The 23002-nt window shown below is 35.8% G+C and overlaps 1 protein-coding gene across 1 annotated transcript in view; it reads left to right on the top strand.

Annotated features, from left to right (window-relative positions):
- Window positions 1–23002, top strand: part of CCDC150 (coiled-coil domain containing 150) — an 81274-nt gene that overhangs the window by 14170 nt on the left and 44102 nt on the right. The window contains exons 6-13 of the mRNA XM_026492277.4: window positions 2319–2435; window positions 3272–3401; window positions 6036–6079; window positions 7385–7477; window positions 10850–10957; window positions 15976–16100; window positions 16347–16524; window positions 17056–17124. Coding sequence (XP_026348062.2) covers window positions 2319–2435; window positions 3272–3401; window positions 6036–6079; window positions 7385–7477; window positions 10850–10957; window positions 15976–16100; window positions 16347–16524; window positions 17056–17124 — 864 coding nt within the window. The remainder of the gene's footprint in view (window positions 1–2318; window positions 2436–3271; window positions 3402–6035; window positions 6080–7384; window positions 7478–10849; window positions 10958–15975; window positions 16101–16346; window positions 16525–17055; window positions 17125–23002) is intronic.

The raw sequence follows: 23002 nt of genomic DNA on the forward strand, positions 1-23002 counted from the left end.
TTGTAATACTTATAATGATGAGAAAGGATGAGGAAGGAATTTCTAAACTTGAAATGAAGGAACAGAATCATAAAAAGTTCAATAGATTTGAACAAATAAGAATTAAAAATTCTAAAAAAAAAAAAGGGCAAAAAACAAAACTAGTAAAACCTAGCAAAACTAGATAGAGTTAATAATCTTTCCTTTTAAAGAACTTGAAAGCGACTAAAACAACAACAAAAAAAACAACCCCCAAAAAACAGTGGTCAACGAACAATTCAAAAAAATATGTAATAGCTCAGAAAATATATAGAGCTAATAACCATATTAGAAAAATGTTTAATCTCATTAGTAACCAAAGAAATGAAAAGCTGTCAAGATATGTTGTTTTTAATTTATTAGCAAAGATTTAAGAAAGCAACAATACATAGTACTGATGGGATTTATTCTAATACTACTGATAGACTAAAATTGGAAGGAAGATTATATACCAAATTTATCGAAAGTCTAAACATTATTAAACCTTTAACCTAGTGACTCCTCTTGTAGGAATCTATCATAAGGAAATAGAAATGCAAAGAAAGATTTATTCACAGGCATGTTCAGCAGAACAATATTTAGAATAGTGAAAAACTGGAAAAACCTCAAACTTTGTTATTAGAGGTATGATTAAAAATAGAACATTTGCAAAATGGGCTTTCGTGTAACAGTTTCATGCCAACACACTTCATGTCTTTCAACTTTTTAAAAAGTTTTTAAACATAATATATATCATCCATAGAGAAAACACATGTAAAATATATATGTATAGAGAAAACATATGTAAAATATGTATGTACAATTAAGGAAAAGAGCTATAAAGTGTCCTTTTATGTCATCTTCACTGGGGCTTAAAAACAGAATTTCTTTCAAGTTAACATCACTTCATAAAAGGGACAGTATCCTGCAATTCCCATTTAAGTTTGGAAGGATCTCTTTACCTCATGAGAAAAGAGATTCTTTTTTATATCTTTATCTAACTGATCGTCATTTCTTGAGAGAAACAAGGTTAGTGTACCCCAATTCTTTTTTTTTTTTTAAAGATTTTATTTATTTATTCGACAGAGATAGAGACAGCCAGCGAGAGAGGGAACACAAGCAGGGGGAGTGGAAGAGAAAGAAGCAGGCTCATAGCGGAGGAGCCTGATGTGGGGCTCGATCCCATAATGCCGGGATCACGCCCTGAGCCAAAGGCAGACGCTTAACCGCTGTGCCACCCAGGCGCCCCAGTGTACCCCAATTCTTGAGTGGTAGTTTTATCCACTACTTAACAGTTTCTTCATTATTTCTTTAGACCTTCAAAGCAGAATTGGAACAGCTTTCAAAGGTTTGTTTATAATCCTATGGGATAAAAATTATTTAAAAAAAAATAGGGAGATGAAGTAATCAAAGAAAAATAGAAGTTAAAAATGAAAGAAAATACAGAAAGTACATATATACTGAGGTGTGATATTACTGTTTTTCAGCCTTCTTTTTGACAAGTCTATTGTGAGACATCCATTTTTTACTGTAACACCATACATAAATTATATACACAAACATTTCATGAAGCGTTACTTACCCTATTACATGCTGTGTGCGCTGATATTTTTTCTCTTTTTCTTTTTTTAATAATATTTTTTTATTATATTATGTTAGTCACCATACAGTACATCCCTGGTTTCTGATGTAAAGTTCGATGATTCATTAGTTGTGTATAACACCCAGTGCACCATGCAATACGTGCCCTCCTTACTACCCATCACCAGTCTATCACTTTCCCTCACCCCCATCCCCTCTGAAGCCCTCAGTTTGTTTCTCAGAGTCCATAGTCTCTCATGCTTCATTCCCCCTTCTGATTACCCCCCCTTTCTTTATCCCTTTCTTCCCCTACCAATCTTCTTAGTTCTTATGTTCCATAGATGAGAGAAACCATATGATAATTGTCTTTTTCTGCTTGACTTATTTCACTTAGCATTATCTCCTCTAGTGCTGTCCATGAATTAACTTAACCAGAGACGTAAAGGATCTTTATTTTTTTTCCCCTTTTGAAGTGCTGATTGCAACTTACTAATGTGTCTTGACCCACAGTTTTGGAAAAAAAACTTACACAATGGGAAGACAAGGGCAACAGATTTGAGTCTTCATTTCTTAGTAGTTTATCCCACAGGGAGAAACACAAGCTTGTTTCTGAGTAGTCATTAATGAACGAAGAATGGGAGTGAGATGGCATGTCTGGTAAACTTTTCATGCTGAGTTTGATCTTTGGCAAACTGCTGTCGTGTTCCCTTGGTCTTGCCTAACTGCAACTTGTTCTGTAGCTAAGGAGACAACTGTCTCAGGAGAAGCACCTAAGGGAATCTCTTGAGAAATCTGCATCAGCCATGTTATTCAAAATACAAGAAATGGAATCAACAGTGGAGGTGGAACGGAAACAGGTAGATCTTTCTCTCCTTATGTCAAGGAAGTGAAACCAAAAGAGAAAGCTGATATTTTACCTATAAGTCTTAAGTTTTGCTAATTTTCTCTAGATTTATTAAATTTTTGCCTGTATTATTATTTGAAATACCTACATGTAATTTAGACAATTCAGTTCTAAGTATTCAAGGCAATTAGTTCCAAATTCTAATACCTATGTTTGGATTACATAATCTTTATTTTAACCAATGGCTGTCCTTTATAATAAAACTATAAAAAAGATTCTACTTAAGGAATTTATGTTTTTGTTTTGTTTTTTAAAGATATTTATTTATTTGACAGAGAACACAAAGAGGAGCAGCAGGCAGAGGGAGAGGGAGAAGCAGGCTCCCTCTGAGTAAGGGGCCCGATGTAGGACTCGATCCCAGGACCCTGGGATCACGACCTGAGCCTAAGGCAGACACTTAACCAACTGAGCCACCTAAGCACCCCTACTTAAGGAATTTATAAATGATCCTTTATTGCTATAACTTGTGCTACCAATATGGTAGCTACTAGCCACATACGGCTCTTTAAAGTAGCTTAAATTAAAAAAAATTCAATTCCTCACACACTCTGGCCACGCTTCAAGTACTCAACAGTTACTTGTGACTGGTGCGTGTTGTGTTGGAGAGTGCACAGAAAGTTCTGTGGGAAGGTCCCACTGTAAAACACTGCACCCTGCTGAGATCTTTAACATAGAAACTCCCCTTCTCCCTCCAGTGATGTTAAGATGGGAAATCTGCCTTACATGTGTGCTCTAAGGTAGTTTGGTAGAAATCTTGACCTTACGGAAAGTTTTTCTTACACATTTCAGGTGCAGATTTTACAGCAAAACTGCGTTGCCCTACGCAGCTCTATACAGACCACCCAGGAACTACTGGCGCAGGAGCAACAGAAAAAAGGAGAGTTGGAGACTTCAATCTCACAGCTCAAGTCTGATCTAAGTATGAAAATAGATGCTAAAAATTACATTTCTGTTAGTTTTTTTGAGATTTCATGCAAAAACTCTTAAGATCCAAAATTCTTGAAGAGGCCATTGTTACTGAGATTTACCACAGGACCGAATGTAAAAAATTGATTGCCTTTTTGTCTGTGGCACTGAAAAAAAAAAAGTTGGTAATAAAATAGAATTTGATCCTCTTAACTGTAAACTATTCTCTATTTAAATTCTTTCTCAGGTTTATTTAAGTGTTTGTGGACTTGGGGACATTGGGTTTCTAGAAATCTAGATGGACTTTTGGATAAAAGGACATTAATAAGGAAATAAGGCCTTTAATACTTGCTAACCTGATTCTAACCACTTATCATATCAGACTCTCCATTTTTCAGGTTGTCAGTCTATTGACCTGTATTTGTAGCAATGGATGGTTGTAAGTTACCTTAGAGCTTAATGTCCTCATTTTGCAGAGGAGTAAACAGAGTCCTTACAGGTGATTGAGCTAAGACATGGATGAATCTAGTCGTGATCCCACGTTGTTCAGTTGTGGTTCTTCCAACCCATCAGCCCTTGTCGTGTTTACTGTTGGTAATATACAGTTGTAAAGCAGTTTTCAGCCAGTATCAAATATAGGGATCACAGTGCAGTGCTTCACATGAGTAGCACTTAATGGTTTACCTAGAGGTTTCACACAAACCATCTCATGTAACACACTAAACTACCCGTACTTCCCAAAGTTAAAGCGAATAAATGGTGAAGTGAGACCTGAACCTGTATCTTCTAACTCCCATGCTCCTGCCAGTGCGCCTTCTATGCTCTGGCTGTAGTGAGGGCAAGGAAATGAAAACTATAAAAAACAGGGAGCAAAGAGTAATCTGTTCAGTGTTTTGTTCTATTGCTTTTAACAGAAAGTACTGTTTTTCCTTATAGTTGTTGAGTAGTGAATTATCTGTGGCGGTCTCACTGATAGTGCCCCAAGCTAATTTTCCATCTTCCTGTGATTGTGTGGCTAGAAAAAATAAATATATTTTATGGTGCTGCCACATTATCTCATTTGACCTTACAACCTTGTGAGAAAGATAAGAAAATATACCCCATTCTATTGAAGAATAAAAAGGTCTGTATCCAAGGACCCACGACAAATAGGATAGCTGGGACTAAAACACAGATCTTTCTATTATAGTAGTAATTTTTTTAATGTTACCTTCTCATTGGACTAATGCTTTAGTTTTGAATTTTGTAAAGAATATGTGGAAGACCATTTAAAAGATGGAAATTACACAGCAGTAATTAAAACTAACACGAGGAAAAGGAAGCCTGTCTGAATACCAACTATATGCTTCATATTGAATAACAGACTGTTTACATGCATGCAATTTGATTACTTTAAGGTACACACAGTAATGCTAACTAATTAATAAAAGGAATGCCTCTAGGTATTTGCTTTAATGAATTTAAAAATGTAATTATTAGCAATAAACTTTTATACACACACACTAAAGTGATGAAATTGTTCTCCCAAGTAAGATAAACACTCCCCTTTCATTCTCACTTTGATTACTGGAATTTTTAAAAATCATATAATTATCTTTTTTATCCTTGACATATTTTAAATTAGCTTTTACTCTATTTAAAATGAGTCTTGGATCTATATGTTCAAAAAGTATAGTTTTTCTGACTCTATCCTACATAAAATGTGAGTTTTTATGTGTTTTGTAATTTTCTGGCTTTAGAATATATAAGTGAAATAAAATTAATAAATCTTTATGAATTTTTCATGAAACCAAAACGTCATTCTCAGAAAAGTTTACTTTGGGCTACTAGTATACAATGCCACACTGTTCCCCTCATTCTGTCTTTGGTTTTATTTTCACTGTATATACTCTCTGGGTGGTTTCAGATCTTTTTTTTCCCTCATAAAATCATCTTTCTGAGCTCCAGATGGTATCTTACTGCCAGCTAAGCATCTATATATGGATGCCTTATAGATACCTCAAGACACACAGTGAATACTTAAATATTGCAATCATTCTTACTCATTTTATCCCCTGAAACTTCTCCTTGTCCTGTATTCCCTATTTAGTTGAAGAGTCTGCCACCCACTCTGTTGCTTAAATCTGGACACTAGATCTTCTCCTTGACTCATCTATTGCCTTTACCCCGCTAGCCAGCCGCCAAGTCCGGACAGTTCTCCCTGCTTGTTATTTCCGGAGTGTGGTTTCCCTCTGCATCCCCATCATCCTTCCCTTAGAGCCAGCTTTCATTGTTTTGTGCTTTGGTTACTGCACAGCTGCTAAACTGATTTCCTCTTCCTTATCGAGCCTCTGTTAGAGTATTCCAACACAAAGCTTTTGGTCAGGTGCCTCTCCAGGTGAAAATCCCTCAGACGCATCAGCCTCTATGCCTGGAGTAAAATATGACCTCATTTACTATAGCACGTGATTGGACTGTGTTCTTGATAATTTCATGACTTAGTTTCCAGTCTATAAAAACATGGTCGAAATACTTGGATTCGCCTTATTTACACAACATACAGACTGGGGTAAAAAAGAAAGCAAGCTGCTCAGGGAGAAGATACTGTGTGATTTCAATGTCATTATAGTAAGTTATTACCATAGTTATGTGGACTCTTTGTTTTTAGTTTCTAGAGATGAGCTCATTTCCAAGTTGGTTGAAGAAAATAAGGTAAGTTTTGAGGTTGTAGAGTTCAGAGATGTTCTTTCCTCTCTTCACTAAGTAATATTTCCTCACTCGTGTAGGTTTACACTTGTTCTGATTCTCCTGAAGTCTTTATTAGAAAAAAGTTGCAGCGTAAATGAGTCGTACATTCAGACCTGTTGTCAGCTGGGTATTAGGAAATCATTTCAGGCAGGTTATTACGGTTCGAAAAAAAGATGAATGAGCAAAAATTATGAGATGAATTTGCATCTTACCCTTATTGAAAAATAATTGTTATAAAGTTTTTTATGAAATATAAGAAATAGTAACTACTTTTTGGTAGCATTGGTTGCACAACAATGTGAATATACTTAACGCCACTGAACTTAGCCCTTTAAATATTTTTAAGTGAACTGTACACTTAGAAATGATTAAAATGGGAAATTTTATGTTATTTATATGTTACCACAATAAAAAATGGGAAAAAAAAGAACTATTACCACTTTTGTATCTTAATACATTTCTAAATCAACCTTAATGTGTAGATCCTGCTTGGAATACTTTTTCTGGGTTCTATCTCATCTTGTGGTAGGTGATGTTAAAGCCTTGAGATACTTCTCCTGGGACAATAGAAGAGTGGTCCTCTCTCCATAGGGAGAGGACTCGCACTTTGCCCTCCCCATTTCAGTAACTACCTGTTAGGGAAAGCCTAACCCACAATTCACACCTGTCACCTGTTTGTTTGTTTGATTCTTTTTAGAGCAAAGGTGTTTTCTTTTGCTTCACACCCAGGTATTCCTTGATGAAAACATCTTCACCTACTTAAAACTTTAAAAGATCTTTTAATGTGTTTCTTTGAAATCACAAAAAATCCTAACTGCTTAGGGAAAAAATTATATATAATATAAACGAACAAATATTCATCTTAGCAGAACTTTCTTGACTTGAGGATGCTAGTTAAATTTTTACATTACGGTTTTAGGCAAATTCTTTCCAGTTTGAAACTCCATATGAAAACATTTTTAATAAACAGTTTTTATAATTTATTTTAAAAGAGAAGTTTGAGAGTTGAGATAGCAAGATTTTAAAAAATTCTTTATGAGACACTTACCTATATATTTATCATTAGTACTAGAGCAGTGGATGTTATACACAACTAATGAATCTTTGAACACTACATCAAAAACTACTGATGCTAATTGAACATTAAAAAAAGAAAGAAAGAACTTGAACTCGTAGCAGCCAAAATACAGAATAGCTATTTTGATAGAGCTATTCGTAATAGCTCTCACATGTAAAAAAAGAGAGAACTTATTGTTTTTGCTCTTACAGAATGTGCAGATGTCTTTCAACAAGGAACACGAAGAAAATGCATATTTGAGGTCTGAAATAGTATCCCTTCATGAAACATCAGAAAAAGCACAGGTAGATCTTATCATTTCTATAGTTTTTCGATGTTAATTTTGTTTAATGAGGAACTAAGAACAAAGATTAACCCTGATTGTATTAATTCAGACCGTCACCATAGGTATAATCAGCATATAACATATTTCAGGTGTACACCATAATGATTCAGTATTTGTATACATTGCAAAATGGTCAATAATTCTAGTTAACATCCATCACCATATATGGTTACAAAAATTTTTTTTCTTGTGTTGAGTACTTTTAAGATTGACTCTCTTAACCACTTTCAAATATGCAATACAGTATAAACTATAGTCATCATGCTGTACATCCCCATAACTCATTTATTTTATAACTAAAGTTTATACTTTTTGACCCCTGTCACCACTTTCTCCCATCCCTTATACCTCCTGCCTCTGGCACCCACTGTGTATCTGTGAACTTGGTATTGTTTTTTGTTTTTAGTTTTTTTTAAGATTCCACATATAAGTGGGATTATATGATATTTTCTTCCTCTGGTTGACATATTTCATTTAGCATGCATTCAGGGTCCATCCATGTTGTTGCAAATGGCAAGAGTAAATTTTTTTTTTGTGGCTGAATAGTATCTATATCTATGTATATACACACACACCACATTTTCTTTATCCCTTCCTCTATCGATGGACAGGTTATTTCCATATCTTGTCTATTGTAAATAATGCTGCGGTGAATGTAGGGTTGCAGATATCTTTTTGAGTGTTTGAGTGTTTTGTTTTCTTCAGATGAATACTCTGAAGTGGAATTGCTGGATCATATGGTAGTTCTAGTTTTAACTTTTCGAGAAACCTCGGTACTGTTTTCCACAGTGGCTGTATCAATTTATGTTCCCTTCAACAGTGTAAAGCATTCCTTTCTCTCCACATCCTCTCCAATACTTGTTATTTCTTGTCTTTTTGGTAATAACCATTCTAATAAGTGCGAGGTGATATCTCGTTGTGGTTTTGACTTGTATTTCCTGGTGATGAGTGATGTTGAGCATCTCATGTGCCTGTTGGCCAACTGTATGTCTTCTTTGAAAAATGTCTGTTCAGATCTTTGGCTCATTTTTTAATCAGATTTTTTTAAGCTACTGAGTTGTAAAAGTTCTTTATATATAATTTGGATATTTACCCCTTATTAGATATATGATATTAATGTATGTTTGCCAATATTTTCTCCCATTTAGTAGGTTGCCTTCTCATTTTTTTGATGGTTTCCTTTGCTGTGCAGAAGCTTTTTAGTTTGATATAATCCCACTTGTTTATTTTTGCTTTTGGTGTGAGACCAAGAAAATTACCTATGTTTTCTTCTAGAAGTCTTATGGTTTCAGGTCTTATGTTCAAGTCTTCAATCCATTTGAATTAATTGTTATGTATGGTACAAGATAATGGTCTCGTTTCTTTCTTTTGCATGCACCTGTCCAGTTTTCCCAATACCATTTATTGAAGAAACCGTCCTTTCCCCCATCACAAAAAGCAACCATTTTTGTGTTTACATGTTACATAATTTTTTCAATTAAAAAACCAAGAACCAAGATTGATTCTAAATGTATAAATTCATACCATTGCCATCCAAATTTTTTTTCATAAAATCTGTTTCATCTATGAACCATTATCCCATTAACTACATTTCCCATTTCACCAAATCTCCTATGACACATAAGTATATGAGATGTACTGCTAAATCATGCACTAATTTACACTTTGCCTGTTTGCTTTATAATTTACTCATTAAATACATAGCTTTCATCTCCACCTATGAACTTCTAAGCAGTTCAGTGCCATGGGTTATGCTTACACTTTCTTTGTACCTTTAATAACAAACAGCACAGTAGGAACATAATGAGTGCTTGCTGGATTTTAGAGTTATGTGTAATTATTTTCTGTGGGATGGTGGTTGCCAAATTTAGCTGGTGTGTGTGTGTGTGTGTGTGTGTGTGTATGCAGGCAAACAAGTTATTTCTCATAGGGTCAATGATAATAGTATTAATCACTTAAAAGAACTTTTTGTTAGTACAATTTGATTACTTTGATGTTGGAATCAATGTTGCTTTGCTCTCTTTATGATAAAGAAAATAGAAAATAAATGTGTTATTTTATAAAATAATAAAAATAACTACTACTCTTCCTATGGTAGTAGTAATTAACGTTGACCAAACCCATTCTATGTTCCAGGCATAATTGTAAGCACCTTATGTTACTAACAAATTGTAATGCTTGCAATAGCACTACTATAGGAAGTTATTATTCTCATTTTAAAGATAAGGAAGTTGATATACAGAGAGGTTTAATAACATAGCTAATAAATGGCAGAGTTAAAATTTGAGCTCAGGCATTCTGGTTCCAAAGAATATTAACTATTTCTTTTCAAGGATCAGAGTTCATATCTGTCTTACCCCTAGGTATTCCTTGGTGAATAGTTTATACATCTGGTTCTAATTTTAAAATGTCCCTGAACATGTTCATTACTTCTTTACTATACTACCACTTATGCTTTCCACATAGTTTTTCATTTCTTTAGTTTCTTTACTTTCTTGTTATCATTTTTTTGAGTTTTTTTTTTTTTAATTGATCCTATAGACTTATTTGTCCCCATCCTTGAAGAACTTGTTCATGCAAAGATAAGATCCTTGGGGTGCCTGGGTGGCTCAGTCTGTTGAGCATCCGACTCCTGATCTTAGCTCAGGTCTTGATCTCAGGGTCATGAGTTCAAGCCCTCTATTTGGCTCCACGCTGGGCATTGAGCCTACTTTAAAAAAAAAAGATCCTTGGCAAATACACTTTGCAAAAATAACTGATAAATAAGATAAATGTTTTCCTCAGGAATAAAAATTTCAAATATCAAAAAGACAAGAGAATTATGTGATAGATTTGTTCCACAAAAGATTTTTGTTTTATTTTGGGTAATCTGTCTTGTGAAATGGTACAGTTATCTATATTTTGCTTTTATGGATACTGTAATTGGTGGTGAAAGAGCTTAGACAGTCTGTATTATTAGCTAACAATTCTGAATGCTCATCTAATTTTGGGAATTAATTTCTGTAATATTGGCTAGGCATCTGCATTGTTACGTCCATTCTGTAGATATCTTGCTCTGCCTCACCAGTGTTTAAAATTGTGAACAGGAGATCAGTAAGCCGTTGAACGCTTCAGTTGCTCCATCAGATGAACAAATTTCTCCTTTTGATTTAGAATTATGTAGGGTGTTGACTCCTAATATTTGAAGGTATTACCTAATGAAATATCAGTTGGAGATAAGCTAAATAAATTAGGTTCACATACAGAGTGAGATACTATGCCATCTTTAAAAATATGGTAAGTAAAAATATTTACTGGAGAGATCTGTGATTTACTGTACATATCATCTTAGGTTTCGAATGACCAGCTGACTAGAAAGTGTTCAGAGCTGAACAGCATGCTTGAGACCGTTAATATGGAAAATGCCAGAATTATTGCTGACCATCAAGCCATTCTGCAGGTATTCATTTAATAGTAGTCAATTTCTGATAGAATCACAAGAAAAGTCCTTGGCTAGGAAATTAGGAAATGTGTATGACCAAGTGGCTATATAAAATATTTTAATAGTTCCAAGAAATTTAATGAATTATTTTATTTTTTGATTAGTAGTTTTCAATTTTCATCAGAGAGGTTGTTTAGCCTTATATTCAGTCCTTTCTTAATGGTTTTTTTCTCAAATACCATTACTTTAAGAAAAGTAATTACCTGTCCCAAATACTTACCATTTCCTCAAACACCTGTGCTTTCCCATTTTGCTTATGCCATTCTCTCTTCTGAGAATGGTCTTTATTTCATCTTCAGCTGTTTGAAATTCTGTTCATTCTTTAAGACTCAAATTAACCGGGAAGCTTGCTCACTCAAACCAGAGAGAATGAGTTTTCTCTGTTAACTCGTACTCCTAGGACACTAAACAGACTCTCATAATAATAGTTCACTTTTTTTGGAGCATACTTACTATATACCAAGCATTATACTAATAATTTTACATATATTACCTCCTGTAATTCTAGCAGCCAGTATGTAGAAGACTATTTTTTATCCTCATATTCTAAATAAGGAAAATGAGGTTTAGGATGTATATCAACTTGCTTGAAGTCATCTACCTAATAAGGGGGATAAGCTGGATTGAAACCAAGGTCTGACTCCAGAGTCAATGCTTTTAATTGTTACATTATGCTGCCTCTCTATTTCGCGTGCTGTAGCAGTTTATATGTGTGGCTCATTTCCTGGATAACATTGTGAGCTTCCTAGAACTGGGGACGTCGTCTTATACATGTTTGCTATTTCCCATGGTGTTTACCACTGCACATAACAGATAATAAATATTTTTCATTAATTCAACAAGCACTTAGTGTTTACTCTGTGCAGGTATGATGCTAGGTCTAGATGGGGTTATAGTGGTGAACAAGACAAAATCTCTCCTTTCAGACTAACAATTTAGTAGAATAATGTGACATATGTAAGTAACACTGTCACAAACATTTTAAAACTTTGGAATGTTACACAAATGGGATTTTATTTTCCAAAGGTGTGAAGGTTTGCTTTGCAATCAAGTATTGTTAAGATAAAAGTGTTTTAAAATATGTTTACAGAAGTAATTGTTAATATGTACTATACTTGCAAAAGCTTTATAAGTTGTAGGTAGAAAGGATGTGTCTAAAAATGTTCTGTTTTGAGAAGTCCATAATGGTGAGCCGGAGAAAATAAATTTTGCAAAATAATTACAGACATACATTGTTTTGTGCTTTGCAGATAGTTGCATTTTTTACAAGTTTAAGGTTTTGTGGCAATCCTGCATCTAGCAGGTCCGTTGGTGCCATTTGTCAACAGCAGTTGCGCATTTTATGTCTCTTTGTCACATTTTGGTACTTCTCACAGCATTTCAGACTTTTTCATTATTATTTTTGTTCTGGTGATCTGTGATCTGTGATCTTTGATGTATTATTGTAATTGTTTTGAGGCACCACAAACCATGCCCATAGAAGATGGCAAACTTAATAAATGTTGTGTGTGTTCTGGCTGCTTTGACTGTCTCTGCCCCATATCTCTCCCTCTTCTCAGACCTCTTATTTCCTGAGACCCAGCAATAATCGAAATCAAGCCAGGTAACAATCCCAACAGTGGTCTCTAAGTGCTCAGGTAAAAGGAAGTGTTTCACATCTTTCATTATAAATCAAAAGCGAGAAATGATTAAACTTAGTGAAGAGGACATGTCAAAAGCCAAGATAGGCCTCTTGCACCAAACATTTAGCCACATTGTGAAGGCAAAGGAAAAGCTGTTGAAGGAAATTAAAAATGCTACTCCACTGAACACATGACTGAAAAAGCACAACAGCCTTACTGCTGATATGGAGAAAGCTTTAGTGGTCTGGATAGAAGATCAGTCCATCTACAACATTCCCTTAAACCAAAGCCTAATCCAGAGCAAGACCCTCACTCTCTTTAATTCCACGAAGGCTGAGAGAGGTGAGGAAGCTGCAGAAGAAAAGTTGGAAGCTAGCAGGGCAGTTGATGAGGTTTAAGGACAGAAGCCGTCTCCATAACATAAAAGTGCAAGGTGAAGCAAGTGCTGATGTAAAAGCTGCAGCAAGTTCTCCGGAAGATCTAGAAGATAATTAATGGAGGTGGCTACAGTAAACAACAGATGCCATTGGAAGATGCCATTTAGAATTTTCATAGCTAGGGAGGAGAAGTCAATGCCTGGCTTCAAAACAGGCCCTTTCTTTTTTTTTTTTTTTTCCCCTCCCACACAATGTAAGGGAAACTTTATTGAAGCTGCAGGGCCATGGGCTAGGGCAGGAGGCTGCCCTGTGGGTGAAAGAAAAGCTGATGGACGGGCCTTAGTTGACCATCCTCTTGGGGCACAGGTTGTTGGTGTGGCTGTGCTTCTGGCAGCAGTTGACGGTGCGGGGCTGTGGGCAGGTGTAACACTTGGAGCAGGTAATCTCATCACAGTTGTATTTCTGGGTCAACTAGAGGAGGGAAGGCTCGATGATGCAATGATGCAGCCCCCCACAGACAAAACACCCAGTACAGGGTGAACTCTTTCTGGATATTGTAGTCTCGGAGAGTGCAGCCATCCTCTAGCCTGAAAAAATCACATACCGCTGGTCGGGGGGATGCCCTCCTTGTCTTGGATTTTGGCTTTGATGGGTTTTGGTTGTTGTCGTCGTCGTTGTTGTTTTTAAGAGAGAGCAGGGGAGGGGCAGAGGGAGAGAGAATTTTTTTTAAGATTTTATTTGAGAGAGAGACTGAGCAAGAGAGAGCAAGAGTGAGAGGAGGGGCAGAGGAGGGAGAAGCAGACCCCTGCTGAGTAGGGAGCCCAACATGGGGCTCCATCCTGTGACTCTCGGATCATGACCTGAGCTAAAGGCAGATGCTTAACCAACTGAGCCACTCAGGTGTCCCAGAGAGAAAATCTAAAGCAGGCTCCACACTCAGCACAGAGTCCTGACACAGGGCTCAATCTCATGACCCTGAGGTCATGACTTGAGTTGAAATCAAGAATCAGACACTTAACCAACTGAGCCACCAAGGTTCCCCTTGGCTTTGACATTCTAAATGGTATCACTGGGCACAATCTACAGGGTCAGAGTGAGGGTCAGGGTCTTCACAAAAATCTTCATCTCTGCATCTGCTGCTTGGCCAACTCGTTGAAGAGAAAGAGCCAAGCTGCCTCTTTGGGGCTAATGCAGCTGGTGACTTTAAGTCGAAGCCAGTGTTCCTTGACCATTTCGAAATACTAAGACCCTTAAGAATTATGCTGAATCTACTCTGCCTGTGCTCTATAAATGAAACAATAAAGCCTGGATGACAGCACATCTGGTTACAACATGATTTACTGAAAATTTGAAGCCCACTGTTGAGACCTATTGCTCAGAAAAAAGATTCCTTTCAAAATCTTAGTACTCATTGACCACACACTTGGTCACCCAAGAGTTCTGACAGATGGACAAGATCAGTGTTTTCATGCCTGCTAATGCCACATCTATTCTTTAATCCATGAACCAAGGAGTAATTTCTGTTTTCAAGTCTTATTAAAGAAATCTATTTCCCAAAGCTATAGCTGCCACAGATAGTGATTACGCGGATGGATCTGAGCAAAGGAAGTTGAAAACCTTTGGAAAGGATTCACCATTCTAGGTGCCATTAAGAACATTTGTGATTCATGGTAAGAAGCCAAAACATCAACAGTCACAGGAATTTTGAAGAAATGGATTTCAGCCCTCATTGATGCCCTTGTGGGGTTCAAGACTTCAGTGGAGGAAGTACCTGCAGATATAGTAGAAATAGTAAGAGAACTAGAATTAGAAGAGCTTGAAGATGTGACTGAATTGGTACAATCTCATGATAAAACCTGAATGAATGAGGAGTTGCTTTTTATGAATGAGTAAAGAAAGTGGTTTCTTAACCTCCTCCTGGTGAAGATGCTGCAATTGTTGAAATGACAACAAAGCATTTAGAATATTATATAAGCTTAGTTGCTAAAGCAGCAGCAGGGCTTGAGAGGATTGACTCCCATTTTGAAGGAAGTTCTACTGTGGGTAAAATGCTGTCCAAACAGCATCACATGCTACAGAGAAATAGCTCTGAACGGGAGAGTCGATCAATGTGGCAAACTTCACTGTTGTCTTATTTTAAGAAACTGTCACAACTACCCTAACCTTCAGCAACCACCACCCTGATAAGTCAGCAGCCATCAACACCAAGGCAAGACCCTCCACCAGCAAGAAGATTATGACTCACTGCAAGCTCAGATGATGGTTAGCATTTTTTAGCAATATTTTTAAATTATGTACACTGTTTTTGAAGACATAATGCTACTACACACTTAATAGACTATAACTCGTATATGCAATGAGAAACACAAGTATTTGGCTAGCTTTATTGTACTATTAACTTTATTGTGGTGGTCTGGAAGTGAACCCGCAATATCTTCTAGGTATTTCAATAGAGTGTTTCTTCTGTAACAGTATCTGAGTGCAATTCCAAATATTTTCAAAAGATTTCACACCAAATTATTAACATGATTGCCCCTGGAGGGTGGGATTATTTAAAAGGAGGGAGGGAAGTATAAGTGAAGAGATCTTTTCACTTTTCATGCATTGATGTTGTTTTTTAAAATAAAATATGTATCATATTGAAATTTTGAAGTACCAAAATATTCCTAGTAGAATTTTATAGTAAAAATATGTTCATGTTAAGAGTTTTATAAATTTTGCAGCAGGCTGGGTAAGTAATGCATCTTCATTGTTGGCTGATAGAGCTGATAGATAAAATGATAGAATTGTGGTCAGGTCAGAGGGGGGACAAAGAGAAAGCTGAACATTTAAATAAATTCTTTAAAAAGAGGTTTTATTTATATAAAAATTTATCTTTCATAAGCTAATTCAGTATTTTTGATCAGTTATTTTTCAATGGCACCCTATTAAATGACTTTCTGGCATCTCAGCTTTTAATATTACTTCCAAAACTCAGGTAGAGCAGAAAATGATGACACAGACATTTCAAGAACAAAACTTACTCCTGGATGCAGCCCATGCCAGTATCACTACTGAGCTACAGACTGTTCAGAATGAGAAAATCCAGCTCCAAGCACATCTGTAAGTAAATTATAGGCGACTTCTTCTGTATCTTTGTTCTTGCATTTGTATTTCTTATCCTTAATGGAAACATTTAATTCTGCATTTCTTGGGCCAGACACAAAGATAAAATAAAGACTTTGCCCTCAAGGAACTAGTTTTGTTAGAACATTTTGGTAACTGCTCTCGGCCAGTATGTTCTCAGAGAACATGAGTCTATTAAAGAACTCTATTTAGCGCTCATGTCTCCTTGTTCTCCTCTTACAGGGACCATTTGATCCTTGAGCATAATCACTGTATCCAGAAAGCACAGGACGCTGAGAAGAGGACAGCATTGCAGAAAGAACTGCTAGAATCAACTGTTGCAAGATTGCGAGGTGAATTGGAGGCAGCAATCCAAGAGAAGAAGTCTCTGCTAGAGGAGAAAGAAAGACTTCAGGAAGAGGTAGGTAGAAGCAGACTTAGGTGACCTCCTGGTTGTGATCTTGTTTTAAAACTATTTAAAGTGCAAAAGATAAGAGATATAGCCCAGAGGCAGTTTCTCTGAGTTGCCCAGTAAAGAAATCTTGAGGCGGCTAGTCTCTGGCTTTTAGCATGTGAAGTAGACCGTGCCAAACAGAGTACCCTTCTACAGCATTAACTAAGAGCTCACACATCCTCATGACAGCGAAGGGGTCAGATTTAAAAAGCTGATTTCCCCTGAAGGCGTGGGGCAATGGAAGTTAAGGGGGAACAGCTCTGTCTTCCTGTTTAGGAAGGAACCAGCAGAGTCTGACATGCAGACGTGTCTTTCTAATTTCAGGGCTATTTGTGAAGTCTGCTCTGCCTCAGAGACTCCCTGAGTGGCCCCTTTTCTGAGAGGATGTACTATCTCTGCAGTGTAGGTATTAATTAACATGCAGGGTGTGTCTGCTGTAGCAGAGCCTGCCCTCTGCTTTCAAACTGACCCATTTCTTTTTTTCCCCTCCTTGGGCAGGTTAATAAAACAGAGAAAGAAATAGAGCAAGAAAAATGCAATTTGGAAAAGGAATTAGCTAAAAACAAGGTATTCCACGTTTTATTTGTTGATATTTCACTGTATTTCCTTCTGTATCTTACTGAGGAGATGGGTTATTTTGTTGAATACAAAGATGTGGGAGGCTAAGAAGCCACTGAGCGGGACGCAGCGCGGAGCACTCTGGTCACTGCAGCACAGGGCTGCTTCTGGGGAGCGTCCGCTGGTGGAGCACCCGCTGTTTGCCACTGTGTCATGACTGCCTCTGGCCCTGGCATTCTTGGAGTATTTTAGCCAGGAAGTCCCTTGAGAGTGAGCTGATGGGCCTGTGGAAGGCAAAGAGATCATTGCTGACAGTGCTGTTTTGTTTTATTTTGTTTTTAAAAAAGCTAACTTAGGCTTCCTAAGTACCTGTTAGTACCTGTCACTTCATCTGTAAGATACTCTTTTCTGGGTTCTAAAAAGATAAAAAGGCCAGAGACACAAATACAATTCTTATCAAAATAAAACAAAAGCCAGTCTTTAAAACATTGCTGTTTGTGTTTCAAAATTTGAAGAGTGTTAAGATTATGTATCACTGTCATCCGGAAATATCTGGAGTGTTAAGGAGAATTAGCCTACCCCAGACAGTAAATTCTGCAACACATGTCAGGATAACCATCAATCCTTGATGGCTTCTGGCCCAATTAAATAGTATTCATATTACCATTACCATGTATGTGTGAACTTGTAATTTAAGAGTTGGGGAAAGAAGAAAATTCTGAGCCCAAGCTCTAACACAGTTCACCACTCCAGCAGGTAATCTGTGGTTTAGTGACTAGGTTCTAGTGATTTGAAAAATAGTCCAACCTAAAAATCTTTTTAAAAAGCTCACTTCGCATGGTAAGGACTTGCTGGTGTCAGTTTGTCCTCAAATATGCTTTTTAAATTTGGAAAATTGGTGCATACTATTAAATTCATGAATGCTTTTTGCTTAAAATGTAGGGAATGTCACATGGCTAAGGCAAATGCTGTATGTCTATGATTAAAACATAGCATCATTTTGCTTGTCTGATTTTAATTGTCTGAACGTAGGCTAAGTGTAAGTTCATGGTGCTGAAAGATACTGGCTCAACAGAGGGTTCTGTTAGGCCAAATGATAATGCTATACAGAGTCCCATATTTTTTTGGTCTAAGGTGGTATTTTTCAAATGTGTATTCATTGTCAAGCTATGTTTTTCTGAAGTCAGGCTTATTAAGTTATACATAGTGAAATTCACCCTTTTTCTAGTGTATAGTTCTATGAGTTTTGACCACCTACAATTATGTTACCACCACCACAATCAAAATACAGAACACTTCTATCACCTCAGGAAGGTCCCTTGTGCCTCTTTATCATTAACCTCTTCCTCCGCCTCCATCCCTTCGCAACCACTGACCTGTTCTGTTCCTATAGTTATGTCTTTCCCAGAATATCCTATAAATGTAATCATACAACATGCAACATTTTTAAGTCTGGCTTCTTTTATTTAGCATAAGGCATTTGAAGTTCATCCAAGTTCTTGTCGTGTGTATCGATTGTTTGTGTTCTGTTGTATGGATATAGCACAATTTTTTTTTACCCATTTGCCACTTGAAGGACATTTGAGTTGGTAAATTTTGGCAATTATGAGTAAAGCCTATATGAATGTTCACACATGAACATGAATTTTTATTTCTCTTGGCTAATTATCAGGAGTTGGAATTCTAGATCTTATGGGAAATACATATTTGACATAATAGACTATTCAGCAGCTGTTTTCCAAAGAATCTGTACTATCTTGTCTTCCATCAGTAGTATACAGAGTTCCACTTTCTCTGCATTCTCACCAGCACTTGATATTGTTAGTCCTTTGGGTCTTAGCCGTTCTAACTGGTGTATACTGGCATATCATTGTGGCTGTAATTTGCATTTCTCCAGTGATTAATAATATTGAGCATCTTTTCATCTGCTTATTGGTTATCCACCAGGTGAAGTGTCTCTTCATGTTGATTCTTATATTAAAAATTCATACTTTTTGTATATGTGCAAATATTCTAAGTACTTTACATATTTTTTTCTTCCATTTACGCCTTGTTTTCTCACATTTTTTCAAAGAGCAGAAGTTTCATATTTTGATGAAATCCAACTTGTCAGTTTTTAAATTTTTGGGTCATACCATTTGTGTCATATCTAAGAAATTTTTGCCTAACCTAAAATCACAAAGATTTTCCTTTTTATTCTCTAGAACTTTTATAGTTTTAGGTCTTACATTAGGTCAGTGATCCATTTTTAGTTAATTTTCATATATCATGTAAGGTTCATTTTATTTTCAGATGGATTGTCTGATCTGGTACCTTTTATTATTGAGATATAAATAATATACTATAAATTCACCTCCTTAAAATACACAATTCAGAGGTTTCTTAGTTTATTCATATGTGTGCAAATGTCACCACTATCTAATTCTAGAACCTTTTTATCACCAAGAAGAAACCTGGTAAGCATTAGCCGTCACTCCCCACTCTGGTCTGCCCCCAGCCCCTGCAAACCACTATTCTACTTTCTGTCTCCATAGATGTGTCTGTTCCCACATTTCATATAAATAGAATAAAACAGTATGTGACCTTTTGTGTCTGGCCTCTTTACTAGGTTAATGTTTTCAAGGTTTATCCATACTGTAATATATGTCAGTATCTCATTCCTTTTTATGGCTGAATAATATATTGTGTGACTATACCACACTTCATTTAGCCATTCGTCAGTTGATAGACATTCAGGTTGTTCCCACAATTTTGGCTGTGAAGAATAATGCTGTGAACGTTTGTGTACATTTTTTTTTTGTATGTGAGGATATGTTTTCAATTCTGTAGGAGTAAAACTGGGTCATAGGATAATTCTTTATCATTTTGAGAAATTACCAAAGTGTTTTTACAAAATAGCTGCACCATTTTACAATCCCACCAGCAGTATATGAAGGTTCAAATATCTCCACATCTTCACCTACATCTGTTAAAGCCTGCTTTTTAAAAAATTAATATACCCATCCAAGTGGGTATGAAGTATCTCATTTTGTTTTTTCAATTAAGGTGAAATACACATAACAGAAAATCAAACACTTTGAACAATTAAGTGGCATTTTGTATATTTACAATGTTGTATAACCACCAACTCTTGTAGTTACAAAACATTTTCATCACCCCAAAAGGAAACCTTGTACTCATTAAGAAATCACTCCCTGTTCCCTCCTTCCCCTAACCTCTGACAGCTACTAATCTGCATTCCATCTGTGTAGATTTACCTATTCGGGATATTTCATACAATCATAAAATATGTGATCTTTTGTGTCTGGCTTCTTAGCATAACATTTTTGAAGGTTCATCCATGTTGTACATAGCAGTACTTCATTCCCTTTTACTCCCTTTTACAGCTGAGTAATAATTCACTGTTGGTGTGTATGTCTTTGTATGTGGTATATATATATACACACATCACAATTTGTTTTGTTCTTTTCATCTATTGATAGACATTTGTATTATTTGATGCACCTTTCAGCTGTTGTGATTAGTGCTTCTATAAATGTGTGTTGTACATGTATTTGTTTGAGATACATATCTAGGAGTGGAATTGCTGGGTCATATGGTAATTTTTTTTTTAACTTTCTGAGGAACCACCAGACTCTTGTCCACAGTGTTGAACCATTTCACCTTCCCACCAGCAATGTACATAGTTTCAAGTTTCTCCACATCCTCACCAACACTGTTATTTTTTTGTGTTTTAATAATAGCCATCCTAGTAGATGTGAAAAGTGGTACTTTGTGGTTTTGATTTGCATCTCCCTAATGAGATGCATCTTTTTATGTGCTTATTGGCCATTTGTATATCTTCTTTGGAGAAATGTCTATTCAGATCAGTAGCCCATTGTAAACTGGGTTGTCTTTTCATTGTTCAGTTGTAAGAGTTCTTTATATATTCTAGATAGTAGACCCTTATTAGATATGTGATTTAGAGATATTTTTCTCCCATTCCATGGGTTCTGGTTTTAAATTTTTAGATTTTTCTTATGTTCAGTTTGCTTTTTTTTTTTTTTTTTTTTTTTTGGTTGCTTGTTCTTTAGATGTCACATCTGAGAAGCTGTTGCCTAATCCAGGGTCACAAAATTAAATTTTTTATTCTAAGATTTTTATAGTTTTACATATTGAGGTCTTTGTTCCATTTTGAGTTAATTTTATATATGAGTGGAGGTAGAGGTTCGACTTCATTATTTTGTCTGTGGTTATCCAGTTGTCCCAGCACCAATTTTTGAAAGGCTATTCTTTCTTTTGAATAGTCTTGGCTCCCTTGTCAAAACCCAATTAACCATAGATGTATGGGTTTATTCTAGATTCTCAATTCTATTCCACAGGTCTATATGTCTTTCCTATGACAGAACCACACAGTCTTGATTACTGTAGCTTTGTAGTAAGTTTTGAAATCAAGATGCATGAGTCTTCCAACTTTGTCTTTTTTTCCCCAAGATTGTTCTGACAATTCTAGATACTTATGTTTCTATATGAATTTAAGAGTTCTTCCATTTCTGCAAAAAAGGGCAGCTGTAATTTTGATAGAGTTTGCCTTGAATCTGTAGATCAATTAGGGGAGTTTTGCAATCATCATTATCAATATCATATTTTTTTTCTATATAAGAATGTATCATCTAAAAATAGAGATAGTTTTATTTCTTCCTTTCACATTTTGCTGCCTTTTCTTTCTTTTTCTTGTGTAATTGCCTTGGCTAGAATCTCCAGTAAAATGCTGAATAGAAATGTTGAGAGCAGAGAGACATCCTTGTCTTGTTCCTGATCTTAGGGGGAAAGCTTTCAGTCTGTCACTATTAAGTACAGGATTAGCTCTGGGCTTTTTCTAATGCCCTTTAACAGGATGAGAAGATTCCCTTCTATTCCTAATTTGGAGAGTTTCTATCATGAAAGTATGTTGAATTTTGTCAATTGCATTTTCTATGCTATTGAGATAATCTTGTAGATTTTGTCCTTTATTACTGTGGTATATTACATTGTTCGATTTCAAATGTTAAACCAAGCTTTCATTTTGGGGATAAATTTTACTTGCTCATGAGTATAATCCTTTTTATATGTTGTTTCATTTGGCTTGCTAATATCTTTTGAGGATTTTTAAATTGTTATAAATAAGGGATATTGTTTTATAGTTTTCTTATGATGTCCTTGGTTTTGGTATCAAAGTAATACTGGCTTCTTAAAATGATTTGTTAAGCGTTCCCTCACCTATTTTTGGGAAGAGTTTTTGAGGGGTTAGTGGTAATTCATCTTTAAATGTTTGTAGAATTCACCACAGCTCTAGGTTTTTCTTTGCGGAGAATTTTTTGTTCTGTTTTCAATTTTTTTTATTGATTCAATCTCTTATTAAAGATCTATTCACATTTTCTACATTTTTTAGTTTCTTTAGTTTGGGTCTTTCTAGGAATTTTCCCATTTCACCTAGGCTTTCTAATTAATTGGCATATGATTGTTCAGAGTAGCCCCTTTTCTTCATTTCTTTATGTTCAGTGTAATGTCCCCTCTTTCATTCCTAATTTTAGCAATTTGTGTCCTTTTTGTTGTTGTTAATATAGCTAAAGGTTTGTCCATTTTGTTCATCTTGTCAGAGAACCAACTTTCATTTTTAGTGATCGTGTCTGTTGTTTTTCGCTTCCTTCTTTTGTTTCTGCCCTAATCCTCATTATTTTCTTCCTTATGCTTGCTTGGGTTTAATTTGCTCTTTTTCTAGTTTCTTAAGAGAGCAGTTTTTAGGTTGTTGGTTTATTCTTTTTTAACATAGGTGTGTGTCTACAGCTATAAATTTCCTTCTAAGCACTGCTTTAGCTACATACCATACATTTTGTCATGTTTTCATTTTCACTTTCAACTCAAAGTA

The sequence above is a fragment of the Ursus arctos genome, unplaced genomic scaffold (genome assembly GCF_023065955.2).
Source record: "Ursus arctos isolate Adak ecotype North America unplaced genomic scaffold, UrsArc2.0 scaffold_1, whole genome shotgun sequence".
Lineage (NCBI taxonomy): Eukaryota > Metazoa > Chordata > Mammalia > Carnivora > Ursidae > Ursus > Ursus arctos.